General features: G+C 38.1%; 2 protein-coding genes across 2 annotated transcripts in view; one reads left to right on the forward strand and one right to left on the reverse strand.

The window, feature by feature from the left end:
- The window catches only part of mbpa (myelin basic protein a), a 354,691-nt gene that overhangs the window by 19,029 nt on the left and 317,317 nt on the right, over window positions 1-18,345 (reverse strand). The gene's annotated exons all lie outside the window — the stretch shown is intronic.
- galr1a (galanin receptor 1a) lies at window positions 5,412-13,851 on the forward strand. Its single transcript, XM_085790302.1, has 5 exons — window positions 5,412-5,750; window positions 7,651-7,772; window positions 8,853-9,090; window positions 11,175-11,240; window positions 13,486-13,851. Exons 1-5 carry the CDS (start codon window positions 5,421-5,423, stop codon window positions 13,849-13,851), a joined length of 1,122 nt encoding a protein of 373 aa, XP_085646428.1. The 5' UTR covers window positions 5,412-5,420.

Raw genomic sequence — 18,345 nt, forward strand, 5'->3', positions numbered from 1 at the left:
CTCACGGCTCTGCTCCGCCGTTCTAAAAATAGCTTGCACCGACAATTAAAGGTAACGAACCTACTGCTATGACTATAGGGATTAAGGCAATGGGCCAATTTGCCAAAATGTTGAACTATCCCTTTAAGCTTCATCTGTATCTGCTGTTTTTTATTTGTCAAGTGACATTTTCCTGTGTTTTCATAAGGTCAGAGATCATAAAAAAAACAGCAGCTGGTTCTCTGTTTCACTAGTTTAATCAGACTTTAGTTTGTTATTTTCATTTTTTGTGTCTGTGCAGAAGAGTCAACTAACGGTGAATTAATAATTGGATTAATCAGAGGTGTTTTATTGTTTGATAGTTTAATTTGACTGTAGCTGCAGCATCGACCTGCAGAACTCATTGGTTTTTGTTATGTGTTGCTACTCTGAAGTTGTTAGCGTTAATCAGCAGGGTTTTTTTTTTATTTTTTATAATAGATGAGCTAGAAAAGATAAATATATTTCTACTTTGAACCCAAGTTTGTTGATTTAAACACAACATCCAGTCATTTCAGAGCAACATGATGATCATTTATTTAAAGTTATATACAACAACGAATATAATAACGTTCTTTTAGTTTTGTTTTCTCCACCGTCTCCTGAAGGACGTACAGTTAAAGCAGATATCAGTGGAATGTTTTTGTTAATATAAGTCCTAAATAGTCCTATTTTCCGTCAGCAATCACTTACATGAAGTATTTCAGCCTAAACACGAGTCTCTCCGTCACTCTGCTCTGCTGTAACCCGAGGAGAAAATTTTCCTTGTGGGATACAAGTGTTATCCAATGAGGGGAGAGAACGGCATGAAGGGCTGTGTGTGCAGCCAAGGGATGCGCGTGAATGTGGTGACGTAGCACGAGGACCAATTGATGCCTGACAAGGGCGGGGGCTGCTAACTCATGGTGCGTTCAAGGAAACTCGTACTTTGTGTTTTTCCTTCCTGTGAAGTCATACCAGTTCGATCTGGTACGAGTTCACGGGTCGGAAGTTACGAGTGGCCGTTATAGGGAACTTTCACAGACAACAGGACGGTAAAAACACAAGCTACGGGTTACCTGGAACGCTACCAAGTCGTAGTTGTGACTTGAAGCTGTAACTTACGGTTTCAAAAGCCTGCCTTGAACACAGCATTAGCCGAAACGGCCGTGCCGCTGTTATCTGCTTTAAGTCCTCACTGAAGACCTCAGTTTATTATAGAGAGAAGTCCAACAGTTCCCTCAAAGAGCAGACGTCTAATCAGTTCATGTTCAGTTAAATATATTAAAGGGCATATCAAAGGTCACCTATGATCAGTTCATTTCATACCATCCATACTCCCAACTGCAGCATGTGGACATTTATATTCATTTTTGTTCAAGAATCTAGGCCTATTGTTTTTTCAATGGGCTCCGGACTAATTTTTAAATTGTTCTGTGGTCGCAAGTAACGTCCTTTTGAGCAACGTTTACATTTTAAAATCGCTTTACAATGAGATTAAAGGGATAGTTCACCCAAAATTCAAATTTCACTCATTATCTACTCACCCTCATGTCCACTAAGGGCTGGGAGAAGTTTCAGAGTCCTCCGTGGCTTCTCTGAGTTACAGGGGGTCTCGGCGTAGCAGTGCATGTCCAACTAACAGTTGCAAATGGATACCAACTGTCTTCGTAACAAAAAGACACACCAAAAAACATCCAAATACCTCCATGCTGCTCGTATGTAATGTCCGTCTTGTATTGAAGCCCTGAAATGCGAAATTTTCCCGAAAAAAATGAAATAAGTCTATTTTTCAAGCTTGTTTGTAGCGGAAGCTGGACATGCAGTGCTACGCCGAGACCCCCTGTAACTCAGAGAAGCCACGGAGGACTCTGAAACTTCTCCCAGCCTTTAGTCGGCATGAGGGTGAGTAGATAATGAGTGAAATTTCAATTGTGGGTGAACTATCCCTTTAAATCAAAATTCGGACTTATCGAGGCTTCCGCATTGTTCCTTTCCGGGACTCTGAGGCGTTTGTTCTCTGACCTGGAAAGGAACAATGTGGAAGCCGCAATACTGTAGGTCCTAATTTTGCTTTAATTTAAGCAAATTTTAAAATTTAAATGATGGTCAGGACGGACGTTAGATAGATTCTTGAACAAAAACGAACATAAACGTCCACACGCTGCAGTTGGGAGTGTGGATGGTACGAAATGAACCGGTGACCTGATACAGTATCTGAGGTAAACATTGATTTCGACTGAAAATGGCCTTTAAATGTTTTCCAGATCATCCCATCATGTTTCATTGATATTTATTAACCAGGAAATGAAGCCACAGATGGTTTGACACAGAAATGACTGCAGGTTGAAGCTGAACTGTCCGAGGTGCTGAAAACAAACGCTTCACTTTGCCTTTTCCTGCCTCTCCTCCTCCTCCTCCTCCTCCTCCTTATCTTCCCCCTCGGCACAAACAGGGATAACATCTCGGTCGATTGGAGTAAAAGAGTCGCCATGGAAACTTCAGGCTGCTTCAGGACATGAGCTGAGAAACCAATTAGAAAAACAAACCTCCTCGCTCGCTCGCTCCCAAAAGTATAATGACCCTGCCGTAACAAAGTCAAGTAATGACGCCTATTCATTTCCAGAGGAGGCGAAAGTGGCCGAGTCGCTCACTGACACACTTGATTGTAATGTCTACCACCTTCATCACCCATCACCATCATCATCATCATCATCATCACCACCATTTAGCTTTGTGTTGAACTGACCTGATGAACATGTAAATGAAGCTGCATGTAAACAGTCGAAGCTTCAAATGTCTGAGGACAAGTCAGATAACATCGGCCTCCGCTCTCAGGTTACACGCTACATGCATCATCTTTGTCGTCATGGATATCTACCCCCACTCTCCACCCCCACTGCCTCCCTCTATCCTCCCCATCCTCCCCTCCTCTATCCTCCATTGGTCCGTCTCAGACTCGGTTGCATTCTTGCATAATGATGATAATAATGATGCAGCTGTTCCCAGATCTGCTCAGAGCGGATCAATAACGGAGACGGTCGATGGAAATCGGAGAAGAAGTGATGAAGTGTCTCCGACCGGGAGTCTGTGCAGGTTCACGTTGTCAGATCTTCAACCGCCGACCGACTCTCAGATGGTTCCAGAAACACATCACATCATATCAATATAAGAAGTAAAGAAAAGAATCAATTAAAGAGGAAATCCGTGTTGTATTTTCCTAAATGTGGAGGTTCCTGATGATGATGATGAAGGTGAGGAACTGATGCTCCACCACTTTGGTCCAGACTGAACTATCTCATTAACCTTCAGATGGATTGTTATGAAAGTTCTTGAAACATTCATGGTCCCCAGAGGATGAAACCTGGTGATTTTGACGAGTTTCTCTTGTGCAAAAGTTTGAGAGAAGTTCAGATTGTAGATAAATGTCAGATTAGGGTCAAGTAGTGGATCGTGAGGATGAAACCCAACAACTCTTGGTCTGATGCTCCACCACTTTGGTCCAGACTGAACTATCTCAACAACCTTCAGATGGATTGTTATGAAAGTTGGTGAAGAACTTCATGGTCCCCAGAGGATGAAAGTTAATGATCTTTGATGATCTCTCCAACAGGTTAAAGGTTTTTGGATTGTAGATAAATGTCCTGAGGGTTTAGGGTATGATAATGGATCATCAAGAGATTTGGTATGTTCGTGGTCCCCAGAGGATGAAACCTGATGCTTTTGATGAGTTTCTCTTGTGCAAAAGGTTGAGAGAAGTTTGGATTGTAGATAAATGTCAGATTAGGGTTAAGTAGTGGATCGTCAAGACATTTGGTACGTTCATGATCCCCTGAGGATGAAACCCAACAACTCTCGGTCTGTTCGTCCACCACTTTGGTCTGGACTGAACTATCTCAACAAAACTCTAAAGTCTTAAATAGATCTGAGTCACAGTTTGAACCGTTTCATTAAAATACAATCTAAGTGGGGATTGTTTATCTCGGGGCGGTTGAAGGATCAACACTATGATTAAGAGGAGAAAATAAAGTTTGGTTTTCCAACAGTATCTAATCCTACGTAATGTGAGAAACAACAAAAAGATGGAGAGTCGGTGAAGTCTGACTCATCCACAGGGATCAGAATATAAAGTTAAAGGTCTCAGAGCAGCAGAACAAACTGAGGAAAAAGTTCATCATCTCGTTTTTTTTCCATCGAGGAGGAGGAGGGGGTTGTTTTTTTCATCACTCACTGATGAATATGAATTTGTGTCTATAATGAACAATATGTGATATTTTATTGCCACTGTGCAAATATGAAACTGCACTGTAGCAACAACAGGAAGTGCTGCATATTTATGATCCATCATGGATCATATTCATTATATTCATGAGTTTGAACAATATTTACATTCTGGCTTTATTCTCTTTTTTTGATTGCATCATGTGTCACGTGCGTGTTCGATGCGTAATTTGAAGATAATTATCTAAGTTAACCCTCCTGTTGTCCACCTGGGCCAAGGAAGGAAGGAAGGCAGGAAGGACAAAGGGAAAGAAGGAAGGAAGAAAGGACAAAGGGAAAGATGGGAGGAAATAAGGAAGGGAAAAAGTAAGGAAGGAGGGAGGGAACAGATTGGGTCAAAAAGGAAGAATAGAATAGGTACTTTTTTGTCATTCAAATACACAGTGTGCACAGTGGCAACATATATATATATATAAAAATTAAAAACAAGACAAGTGAGGTCGGTCGGTCAATAAAGTGCTCTGTGTGCATATGAAAGTATCTCATGTGCATATGTGTAAAAAAATAACTATTTTTATATTTAAAAGAATCACAGTTAAAATGTTAAAAATGTTAAAAGTGGCATTTGCAAAAATTAAGAATTCAGAATTCAGCCGTTTGGGAGGTTCAGCCGTCTTATGGCCAGGGGAATGAAACTGTTGCAGAACCTGGTTGTTGGAAGGGAGGGAGGGAAAAAGGATTGTGGAAAGAAGGAAGGGGGAAAAGGAAGGAAGGAAGGAAAGAAAGATGGAGGGTCAATTGGATCCAAAGAGGAAGGAAGAAGAAGTAAGGAAGGAAGGGAAAAAGGATTGTGGAAAGAAGGAAGAGAGAAAGGAAGGAAGGAAAGAAGGAAGGATGGAGAAAGGAAACAGATTGGGTCAATTTGACCCAGAAGGACGACAGGAACAGGAGAGTTAAGATGGGACTGACTTGGTTCCTTGAACGCGGACAGGTATAAGTATTGGTGAGCTCGGTTGCGCGCAGCACGGTGACGTTGCGCGTGTACGTGTGCAGGGGAGCAGCAGCCCTGCACATGCACGAGCTCAGTCCCGCATCAGACTTCAGATCAGCTCGAGCCTCCACGTCGTGCAGTGCGGAGAGGACGTGGCGCGTGCCTCGTTATCTCAACATGTAAGTTCACCATCTGTGCGTCAGAGAGAAACATGGAGCAGGTGGAGATCCAGATCCAGAACCAGAACCAGAACCTGAGCCAGTACCGAGTCGGCACCGACACCGTGCGGCTTCTTCCCGCCAAACTGATCCTGGGGATGGGGGTGGACAACTTCATCTCGCTGCTCATCTTCGCGCTCATCTTCCTGCTCGGCGTGGTGGGGAACTCCATGGTGATCACGGTGCTGGCGCGCAGCAAACCGGGGGTCCAGGCGCGGCGCAGCACCACCAACATCTTCATCCTGAACCTGAGCGTGGCGGACCTGTCCTACCTGCTGTGCTGCGTGCCCTTCCAGTCCACCATCTACATGCTGCCCACCTGGGTGAGTTATACGCCTCTGTATTAGGGCGGAGAGATACAGAGTGACAACTTTGTGTGTTCATGTCGCTGCTACTGTAGCTACTGCTCTATGGCAACATTAGCTGGGTTTCCATCCAAATGTATCGAATTTTTTAATTGAATTGAAATTTGTTTATTTCGGTCATACAACACCAACATCAAAATCAACCATCTGTGTGAACAGTTTAGACAAAACATATTATACACAATTGCAACCATACACACACGCACACACACACACAACATAAAATATCATACAGTGACCGAAAAGGGAATAGGCTGAAGCCCAAGGCTTATATTTGCCTCTCCTTTACACTCTATGAAATTAAATTACCTAGAATGTCAGCAGTCCAAAATAATAAGATGAAAGTAATCATTATTTTTCATTATTTTACATTTCAAGGCTTTCTTAAAACTCAACAAAGAACTACATGTCTTCAACTCATCACTGAGCTTATTCCACATTTTAACTCCTGACTGAAACACATTTGTATTTTATATTAGTTCTCACTTTACACATTTCAAAAATCAATAACCCTCTTAAATTATAGTTTCCTTTTCTTAATTTAAATAACTGGTAATAAGGATACAAGCTGGAAGGCTGTTGTTCTTTACTCGAAAAATGATTTCCATTGTCTTTTAACACAATATCTGAAAATTTTAATGCATTAGATCTTAAAAATTTAAGAGCGGATTTTGTGAAAATGCGCAAAAAGCAAATGCGAATTTATGACCGTTTCCATTCATTGGTGTTTTGCGATTAGGAGGAGTGCGCCATGAGATTACGTCATAAGAAAGAGTGAATATTTATATAAAAAATATTTTTTCATGGACCGTTTATTGAGTCACTGAGATATTAAAGTTAAACAGGTAGCTAACCGTTAGCCCAGCTAATCTATGATAACCATGACTAAAATGTGCACACGTAAATAGTAATGTTTGTCCAGTCATTGGTTTTATAGACTTTACAAACATCAGATTAGTCTAAACAGTGATATAGTGACATGAAAAATTAGATATATATAGCAAAACTCTCGTCCGTCACTATTATTCGAATGCTGGTTTTCTACCCGGAAGTAGTTGTAAACAACAAGGAGATTCGTCCTATAGACCGAATCGCCTTGTTGTTTACATTCTACTTCCGGGTAGAAAACCAGCACGTAATTTGAATGAGATCAATAGTAACGAACGAGAGTCATCATATTTTTCACGCCCTATCACCATTTTGACAAATCTGAAATGATTGAAGAAACATTAATTTCTGTGTGTGTTTTGTGTTGCTATGTGTTGTATTTATTCAGTCTGGGGGAATCACGGTGTCTAGAAAGCATCAGTGGCTCAGCTGACAGCTAACGGCAGCAGCTAAGCTAACGGTGGCAGTAGCTAAGCTAACATCAGGACGTCAGCTGTTAAAACCCTCCCGTTGTCAGCCACGACATGAAACTAGTCAGTCATGTTGTAACTCAGATATCCGCTGGAGAAAATATTTTTTCATGGACCGTTTATTGAGTCACTGAGTTATTAAAGTTAAACAAGTAGGCTAACCGTTAGCCCAGCTAATCTATGATAACCATGACTAATTACAAAAATGTGCACACGTAAATAGTAATGTTTGTCCAATCATTGGTTTTATAGACTTTACAAACATCAGATTAGTCTAAACGGTGATATAGTAACATGAAAAATGAGATATATAGCGAAACTCTCGTCACTATTATTCGAATGCTGGTTTTCTACCCGGAAGTAGAATGTAAACAACAAGGCGATTCGTCCTATAAGTAAAAATGAAACAGTTACTAATATTTAAAATAAGAAAATGAATACTAACACTAATACAACATGTTTGTCTGTTTTAAATGCATTTTTACTACGGCCTACTACAGGTGCTGGGCGCCTTCATCTGCAAGTTCATCCACTACTTCTTCACCGTGTCCATGCTCGTCAGCATCTTCACGCTGTCCGCCATGTCCGTGGACCGCTACGTGGCCATCGTGCACGCCCGCAGGTGTGGTATATTGACGTGTTGATGAAGAGAAGGGATCACCGCCGACACGTCTTTTCTTGCATTCAAAAAGAGTTTATTACAAGAAAAAGAACAGTGTACAAAAATGCCGAATCGTGGAGCATCTCTGGTGCCAATATGAGATCTCTCCCTCTTGGCCTAAAGCTCTAACCTTATATACGTTTTCTAAAACTCCACCTTTTTCCCAATATAAGGATATGTTTGACCAAGATCAGGTCAGACAAAGACAGGATCTAAAAACAGAATCTAACCTATGCCATCTGACATTTAACCTCTTGACCAAGCTAACTTAATCATAGATACAGTGTCAAGTAGCCTATCCCCAAAAACTACGACCCACAGAGATGGGTAGATGACAAGAAACACATTTCTCAGGGTACATTCCACACTACTGCTAGACACCTAATCTAAACCTAATCTTGCTGTAAATGTATGCGTGTGCCTTTTCTCTTGTAACATCTGAATTTATTTATATTTATTCCATTTAACTGTAAACTGTTACTTATCACAAATGAAGTTCCTATCCAAATGGTGACTGACCTCTAACCTATATCCCTTAAGAAAACACCATGAAAAACATAAGATAATTCAAGATATTAAAGCAAAAATGTTCAGGTGGATAATACACTGCAAAAACTCAAAATCTCTCCAAGAATATTTGTCTCATTTCTTGTCAAAATGTCTCAATTCTAGTCAAAACTAACCTCTTTCCACTTAAAATAAGACTCATCACCTAAAAATAAACTTGTTTTTAGTTAATTTTAATTTGTTTCAAACACATTTTCACTTGAAATAAGTAGAAAAATCTGCCAGTGAAAGCAGGTTTTTTGTGCTTGTAATAAGAAAGAAAAACTTGCTCCACTATCAGATTTTTCTACTTATTTCAAGTGAAAATCTGCTTGAAAGAAGTAAAAAGTGTCTAAAAACAAGCTACTTTTTAATGTGATGAGTCTTATTTTAAGTGAAAAGAGATTAGTTTTGACTAAAAATAAGACATTTTTACAAGAAATAAGACAAATATACTTAGTAAGATATTGAGTTTTTGCAGTGTACACTACACAGGTCCTCGTCGATCCGGGTGGGGAGGCACGCGCTGGTCGGCGTGGTGCTGATCTGGGTCCTGTCCCTGGCCATGGCCGCCCCCGTGGCGCACTACCAGAGCATCGTGCAGCGCGGTGACGACAACAACACCTTCTGCTGGGAGGTCTGGCCCGACCACCACCGGAAGGTCTACGTAATGTGCACCTTCGTGTTCGGATACCTGCTGCCGCTCGCGCTCATCTCCGTCTGCTACGCGAAGGTGGGTGCGCACCAATCAGAGGCAAGGTAGACAGTCAATCAATCAATCAGATCAATGACAGCTGATCAGAGTACCATTGATAAAACTGAGGCAGCACCACTAGATGTAGACGAACTGTGACTTTAATCCTCAGAAAAGTTGAATGTTCTTAAAAATGTTCAGTTTTTACCCTGAAATTGAAAAATATTCTCTGAAATATTATTGATTATCAGGATGTGCATCAATCATAAGACAGATGAGGACTTTATTTCCTCATTAAGTGAAAAATATGAGTATTTTTTAAACATTAAAGTCATATTTTCTCTGTTATAGTGTAATAAATGTGTACATAATAACTGATCAGAGTAGATCAAATGAGGCATCATCACTAGATTGTGACTTTAATCCTCAGAAAAGTTGAATGTTCGTTGTTCTTTTTTAAGTTTTTAGCTTGAAATAGAAACATATTCATTGAAATATTATTGATTATTGATAGATAGATAAGCTTTATTTCGGTGTCACTCCACAACACACAATAAAAATCCAGAGACAGTATAAAAATACAGTATTGATTACAAAATGACCCGTTCCCCCTTGACAAAATTAAAAGTGTTGGGGACCACTCAAAAGAGAGTTGTGAGACACCAACTACTAAAAACATGAATAGAAACGCACATTATGGTACCATACAAACAAAACAAAACAAAGCAAAACAATTGTTTTATGAACTGGAACTCATAAGAAACAGTCTTCTATTGAGGATGAGGTGGCAGGCTTTGGCACATTCATTAATACAATGTTTACCAGATAAAATGACACACAATTTATTCATATCATCAAAATCATTAAAATTAAAATAAAACTTAGAAAGTGTACTAAATAGATCAGCACGAATGTCCATATAAGTAACACAGTGCAAAAGAACATGGGCTTCTGATTCAATGGAGCCAGAATCACATAAAACACAGTAACATCTCTCCAATGGGGTGTTTGTGTATCTACCAGTTTCTATTGCTAAAGGAGCAACTCCACATCTAAATTTAGCAAGGGAACTTCTATGTTGTCTTGAAAGTATATTCTTTACATAATGCTCTGTCTCAAATGTACCCTTAAATAGGCAATAGGTGCGTAATTTATTCCCTTCTGGTTTATTTATTAACTGTAGCCACGAGTCCTCATCTGCCTTTGACACAGCCACATCAAAACATTTAAGGTCGTTACTAGAATAAACCATATCTGTACAAGCAAGATGAGGTAAATTCATAGTACTGAAAAAGGTTTTTACCGTATGCATATAATTTTTTACATTTGTCAAATGAGCCGCCCACTGAAAAACACGTTTACATAATCGACTGTCAGACATTCCACAGAGTCTTTGCCAGTTTTTAAAAATACAGGACCACTGATGTTGCCATGGGGTTTTCCAGCCCATATCACCTTGTATAGCAGCATTTGGGGTGTATTTACCCACACCTAGATAGAATCTACATGCTCTATTAAACACAGCATTAATAAGAGAATAACTTTTGTATCCCCAGACAGCAGCAGCATAGGTCAAAATAGGCAGGACCAAGGATTGAAACAATTTAGTATAGCATTTAAAAGGAAAACCACCCATACATTTACACTTGGCTATGATTGCCCCTAGGGCTCTATTCGCATGCATTGCTAAATTCTTGACAGTTGATTGATTGTGCAGTAGGCTGTGCATCAATCAGAGTCATTTCGTAAGATAAATAACACGTTTATTTAATAATTTTCACAGATTAAAGTTATAAATATCAGTATATTTAAACATTAAAAGTCACATTTTCTGTCTTTTATTGTAATAAGTCCTCAGTAGCATGTGCATCTCAATATATTAGAATATTATGGAAAAGTCCATTTCATGTCAAATATCCCCAACCAAGTATTGAGTGCATATAGATGGACATACTTTTCAGAAGGCCAATATTTCCTTTTTTTCCCCACTTTTTTGAATTGAATTATTGACATAAATAAACTTTCCATGATATTTTCACCTGTTTGTTTGGTTCTGAGCTGATTCAGGTCGACAGCTTTTTAATTTAAGTCCTAAAACCGTCTTCTTCTTCTTGTTGCTGCAGGTTTTGAACCATCTGCACAAAAAGCTGAGGAACGTCTCCAAAAAGTCGGAGCTCTCCAAGAAGAAGGTTTGTGTGTGTGTGTGTGTGTGTGTGTGTGCATGGTGTGTTGTGTTTGGTTTGTGTTGTTGAGTCCTGGTGCTCAGTGAGCTGCACCGTGATGAATGACTCAGACCGGGAGGTGACCGATGGCTTAATGACCGGTCAGCTCTGATCTGAGATATGACAGGAAGCTGCGTCGTGTGCACCAGAATAGCTGCCGGCTGCAGAGCTGGAGGAAAAAAAAACAAAACAGTGAGCATCGAGCAGCTGCTTCAGCTCCCACACAGAGAACCTGCTTAGAATAAAAGGTTTTTGGTTTGTAGAAATGTAAAAATGTTTGTAAAGAGTTTGTCTAACCCTAACCCCAAAAAGCAATTCCCTTTTTTAAATTTATAGTGCGTTACTTTTGTCGATCCCTCGAGAAATCCTGCAAAATTACAAAAAACCTTAATTGTTGTTGTTGCACATTGCTGTTGCAGTTTATTTAAAACCCCAAATAATGTTAGATTTTCTATATTATTTATTTACTTTGCTTATTTTTGCATATTTGATCTATTTCTATCTTGCTATTTTGTACTTTGTACTGTACTCATACTCAGTTAGCTATTTTTATTCTATTGTACACTTTTTTTATTGACTCTCTTTTATTGGGCTTGCACCGGGACCAGAGTAACTAATTACATTTCACCTCATGTATTAACATGTGTCGAATTGACAATGAAAACTCATATAGATGTGTGAAAACATGCCAGGCTAGGAAGATGATTTTGTTATGACAGATTAGAAAAAGTAAATAAGTTTGTAGTAGGTGTGTAAATGATCAACAATCGGTTTTATTAGCAGTAATAGAGGGCCCCAAAATACATTTTTGCTTCGGGCCCCATGGAGGCTTGGTCCGGCCCTGGACAAGCGGCTCCGACATGAAGCTCCGTCTGTTTTATTTGATCAGGTTTTATTGCCGTCGTTATCTGCTGCTCTCTGAGTGGTCAGCTGACGTTATATGAGCCTCTGTCTCCGTCTCTCAAGGAAAGAGAGGGGAGATATTCTTTCTATGACTCTGATTGCAACTGTAATACTGTTTAATTATTTATTTATTTTATTTTTTGGCTTCATTTGTTAATTATTGGATACTTGTTTCTTTCTATGACTCTGAAACCATGAAGAGCTCTAATGGATTTAATGGAATATTGAATTAAAGGGTAGCCTAGGCATTTATAAGCTAGATAGCTTCAGCCTGCACCTTTTCAATCTATTTATGAACTAGTTGGACTAATGATGGTATTATGGAAGGTTGACTGACTGTGATTGATGCTCAAGATCGAATAAACTACTACTACACTGCAAAAACTCAAAATCTTACCAAGGATATTTGTCTTATTTCCAGTCAAAATGTCATTTCTAGTGAAAATAAATCTCATTCTACTTAAAATAAGACTCATCACATTAAAAAAGTAGCTTGTTTTTAGACACTTTTTACTTTTTAAAGCAAATTTTCACTTGAAAGAAGTAGAAAAATCTGATAGTGGAGCAAGTTTTTCTTTCTTAATACAAACACAAAAAACTTGCTTTCACTGGCAGATTTTTCTACTTATTTCAAGTGAAAATTAGTTTGAAACAAGTGAAAATTATCTAAAAACAAGTACATTTTTAGGTGATGAGTCTTATTTTATGTGGACATAGATTAGTTTTGACTAAATTGAGACATTTTGACAAGAAATAAGACAAATATTCTTGGTAAGATTTTGAATTTTTGCAGTGTAAGATGGATAGCTTCAGCCTGCACCTTTTCAATCTATTTATGCACTAGTTGAACGAATGATGGTATTATGGAAGGTTGACTGACTGTGAATAAACTACTACTACACTGCAAAAACTCAAAATCTTACCAAGAATATTTGTCTTATTTCTAGTCAAAATGTCATTTCTAGTGAAAATAAATCTCATTCTACTTAAAATAAGACTCATCACATTAAAAAAGTAGCTTGTTTTTAGACACTTGAAATAAGTAGAAAAATCTGATAATGGAGCAAGTTTTTCTTTCTTATTACAAACACAAAAAACAGATTGTTCTACTTATTTCAAGTGAAAATCAGTTTGAAACAAGTGAAAATGATCTAAAAACAAGTTAATTTTTAGGTGATGAGTCTTATTTTATGTGGACTTAGATTAGTTTTGACTAGAAATGAGACATTTTGACATTTTGAATAAGACAAATATTCTTGGAAAGATTTTGAGTTTTTGCAGTGTACTCCTCCTCTTCCTCCTGCTGCAGACGGCCCAGACGGTGCTGGTGGTGGTGGTGGTCTTCTGTCTGTCCTGGCTGCCCCACCACGTCGTGCACCTGTGGGTGGAGTTCGGCTCGTTCCCTCTGAACCAGGCGTCGTTCGTCTTCAGGGTGGTGGCTCACTGCCTGGCCTACAGCAACTCCTCCGTCAACCCCGTCATCTACGCCTTCCTGTCCGAGAACTTCAGGAACTCCTACAAGCAGGTGTTCTGGTGCCGCGCGCCCAGCGAGTGTCCGCTCAACGACACCCGCGACCCGCGCAGCCGCATGGAGCCGCCGCCACCGCCGCTGTCCGCCAGCGCCAGCGCCACCGGCAAAGGTCACGAGGTCACGCAGATCAGTAAAATGCTTTGATGCTGCTGCTGCTGCTGCGGCTTCTCATCATGTACAGTGGCAAGAAAAAGTATGTAAACACTTTGGAATTTCTTAGTTTTCTGCATAAATTGGTCATTTAATGTGATCCGATCTACCGAATGTTTGTAACCTGATACACAAACAGTTATAATATTTCATGTCTTTATTGAACAAATCCATTAAACATCCACTGTGCAGGTGGAAGAAGTCAGTGAACCCTTGGATTTACTAAGTGGTTGAAGCTCCTTTGGCAGCAACAACCTCAACCAAACGTTTCCTGTAGCTGCAGATCAGAACTGATCAGCACTGCTGCATCACACAACTTCTACTGAGCTTCAGCCACCCTGACATTGTCCTGTAGGAAGCCTGGAGAAACTCTGGAAGTCATTTTGCCCTCGATGATGTCAAATTGTCCAGGCCCTGAGCCAGCAAAGCCCCAAACCGTGATGTTCCCTCCACTGTACTTCACCTTTGAGATGATGTTTACATCAGTGGTTTTCAAAGTGGGGTCCTTGAGAGGGTTGAAGTTTTTCTCAAAATGTTTCCACTTTTTTCTAGAATTTTTTTTTCTTTTTTTCCCCCCTCAATTAAAAAAAAATAAAAAAAATTTGGGATGAAATTTTACCTTTTTTTTCTCAAAATTAAAAAAAAAACATTTTTTTTTTTTTTTTAGATTTTTATCACTTAAGTATTTGTAGTTTTTTTTGGAGAAATTTCGCAACTTTTTTTTCTAAATTTTTAAAAACTTTTTGGGGGAGAAATTTGTACTTTTTTTCTACAATTTTTAAAACCTTTTTTTTTCTAGATTTCTTTTTTACTGTTTTTGAGAAATTAAATGTTTAACCTCTTTTTTTAAAAAAAAGAAATGTTACCAGTTTTTTCCAGAAATTTCGCTAACATTTTTTGCAAAAATTCACACCAATGGGGGGTGGCGTTTAGCTCACTTGGTAGAGCGACTGCCCCATGTTGAGGCTACAGTCTGCAGGCGGCCCCGGTTCGAATCTCGCATCGGGCAACCCATTCCTGTGTGTCATTCCCCCTCTCTGCCTCCCCATTTCCTCTCTCTCTCTTGACTGTTCTGTCAATTAAAGGCAATAAAATGCCCCAAAAATATACTTAAAAAAAAAAAAATTCACACCAATGGCCCTAATTTGAACGTACATTGACTAAGACAGTAACGTTACTCAGTCTTAGAACAAATATTTGTGTATTTCTGCTGTTTGTTTCAACATTTTGTCCAATGAGGGTCCAATTTGTGTCAATTTAGGGGTCCTTGACGTAAAAAAAAACTTTCAGAACCACTGGTTTACCTGCTTGCAAGCGCCATTTTTACACCATCCGTACTACAAAAAAGAAAAGAAAAATAGAAGAATTTAGTCTTAGTTTCATCACTCCACAAAATATTTCCCAGTTGTGTTGTGGAGTGTCAAGGTCTTTGGTAAACTTCAGGCCTGCAATGGAAAACAAAGCAATTCATGCAGAAACTAGGAGATTCCAAAGGGTTCACACTTTTTCTTGCCACTGAACCTACTGTAAATATATTGTTTCAAACCAACAGCAGCAGGGACAGATGTGCAGGTGTGTTTGGTCTGAATCACTTCAAACAGCTGGATCAGAGTTTGTTTCTTTTGTTTTTTATTCAACTGAATGTAAAATGTTCAGAGTTGATCGATAAAGTCTGAATATGAGCACAAAAACATTATTCATTCACCATGTTGTTGCAGCAGGAGGACGCTGACCTGCAGGATCAGATACAAACTCGTCGTCTGTGAATGTTTTCAGTTTCAACATGTTTCTGACTCTAGATATGTAAATAAAAAAAACAACAAATCTTTACGTTAACAGAAAATGTAAAACACGTTTGTTGTTTCACTGAATATGCATAAGAAACATCAACATATAAGTCACACACAGTGGAGCCAGCAACTGGTTAGTTTAGCTTAGCATCAGTTTTGTCCTATAACTATCAATAATGAAGCCGATTAAGTATATTTCCCAAAAATGTCAAACTGTAACTTTAGTGTTTTGTTATTTGTTCCTTTTAAAATGAATCATTTTGAAGAAGATTTATTTGAATCTAAAACACTATAGAATAAATGATGAGCGGCCTCTAGTGGATAAACTGTGTAATGACGTCATTAGAACCTGAATAGTTTAGTTTAGTGAGTTTTATTTTCGTCTTCTTTTTTTTTTTACTTGTAGAATCAAGTACAGACATGAATAAACAACATTATATACACATATGATTTAAACATAAATGAACAATAATTCATTAAAGTATAAAAATCCAAAACAAATAACCCTGACCGAAAAGGTGTCAGATGAGGCTTCAGCTTATTTTGCCTGCACTATAGAACCTGAATATGGGGCAATTTTTCAAAAATTCAAAAGTCCCATTAGACTCTGTAGCAGCTCGCGGCTCTGCTCCACTGTTCTAAAAATTAGCTTGCATCGACAATTAAAGGTAATGAACCTACTCCTATAGGGATTATGGCAATGGGCCAATTTGCCAAAAATGTTGAACTATCCCTTTAATGTCACATGAGTTTGTCTCCAGTTCTGAATCTGCTCACGACGACACAGTTGGAGCCGTGAAGTCGTTTGAAATTCTCATTGTAAAGGTGAATCTGACGCTGCAGGACGTCATGCAGGATGAACACAAACTGCTCCGTCTCTTTTACATGTTAAACTGAAGTAAAAGGTCAAAAGGTGAAAAGCACATTCAGACACTTTACTGTCCTGTTTATATTATTATTACAAACCTCAGATTTAATGTGATATTAAAGTGTTTTTAACTGTGCTGATGTTGTTTTATTGAAATAAACAGACAAATGCATAAAATAAATACATGTAAAAGAAAGACATCTGAGAATGAATTATATGAATAAATGAATGAATAAAATACAATAAAACAAATTCACTCTTGTTTTTGATTTTTTTTTTCAACTTTATATAAAGTTGTAACAATAACAACATTTCAGTCTTTCCAGCTCACATGCGTTACAACAGTAACAGTACAGTAAAGTCACAAATTTTATGACAGTATAACAAAAGTTAAATAAAATAGAACAAAACAATCAAGTTAACAATAAAGGAAAATACATTTGGTGACAGACTTCATATCCCATGAAAATTACAATAATAGTTATTGTGACAGATTATTCTTTAAACATTTCTGAATGTATGTTCATTATTGATATACATTTCTTGTTTGTAATTAAATTAAGAGACTTAAAATAATAATCAACTTCAATCAAAAGCAACTTAAATGATGGTGAAGAATTCAGATTTTTTGCATTTATGAATATGAAACTTTCCCAATAAAATACAAAGGTTTACTATAATACATAGTTTCTTTTCTTTGAAATCAAAATAAGTGATAATGTTCTTCCCCTCAATGTTAATTTTGTGTTTTGTTTTACATAATATATAATTTTCAAGTTCTTTCCAAAATGTACTAGGCTACTATATGAACAACCATAAAACACTCTTGTTTTTGATTGATGAGTTAGCGAAGCCGCTGTGATGTCATTGATGACGTGTTGCATGGGGCTGTAACATATTTTAGTGGAGATGTTGTTGTGACAACACTTTCTCACATTTATCTTTTCTTGTCTTTTTGCAGCTCGGTTCTAAAGCAGCTTAAATTAGTTTCATACTGTACCTCGTCAACCAGACACGCAACATCCCATAATGATAACTGCAGATTTATAAAAATAAAAAGTCAAATCTGATCAGAGACAAAGCAGACAAACTGCAGCTTCTGTGTAAAAATCTGAAGATTTCAACATGGAAACAAAATAAATAATTAATAATCAACACACAAGAACAACAAAACAAAAGATTTGAAACAGAATTCAGTGAACGTGAATTTTTTAGTTTTTAAGGGATAGTTCACCCAAAATTGAAATTTCACTCATTATCTCCTCACCCTCATGTGGACTAAGGGCTGGGAGAAGTTTCAGAGTCCTCCCAGCCCTTAGTCCACATGAGGGGGAGGAGATAACGAGTGAAATTTGAATTTTGCGTGAACTATCCCTTTAAAGCACAAAACATATAAACATGAACATTTTATTTACTGTAAGTGACAAAAAGAGAGAGAGAGAGAGAAGGTTTAACAGCAGCGTCTCATCCAAACGTTTATTTAAAGCTGCTTTAACCTGAACTGACCAGCAGAGGGCAGAATCACACCACTGATGATGAAGGCTCTTCTTTCTTTCTTTCTTTCTTTCTTTCTTTCTTTCTTTCTTTCTTTCTTTCTTTCTTTCTTTCTTTCATTATAGTCCTCTCTCTCTTGGGCTCTGACTTTACTTCAAACATTATAAATCTATAACATTTCACATGTACATACATGGATGAAGTCATTTTCGGTTTCTCATGGGTCCATTTGATCATTTTAAACTGTTGTTTTAATTTATTTATTTTTAATAATTTTTACTCAACATCATTATCACAAACAACCAAAAATGTAATTTATGTCCATGTCTCACTTTT

The sequence above is a fragment of the Trachurus japonicus genome, chromosome 11 (genome assembly GCF_045865225.1).
Source record: "Trachurus japonicus isolate A0001 chromosome 11, Traja_1.0".
Taxonomy (NCBI): Eukaryota; Metazoa; Chordata; class Actinopteri; order Carangiformes; family Carangidae; genus Trachurus; species Trachurus japonicus.

Bases quoted from the DNA above. Each gene is read 5' to 3' on its own strand.
- galr1a (XM_085790302.1), top strand. From the start codon at position 5,421: ATGGAGCAGGTGGAGATCCAGATCCAGAACCAGAACCAGAACCTGAGC. The intron at 5,751-7,650 runs GTGAGTTATACG...GGCCTACTACAG, and splicing joins TCTACATGCTGCCCACCTGG to GTGCTGGGCGCCTTCATCTG. The intron at 11,241-13,485 runs GTTTGTGTGTGT...CTCCTGCTGCAG, and splicing joins CGGAGCTCTCCAAGAAGAAG to ACGGCCCAGACGGTGCTGGT.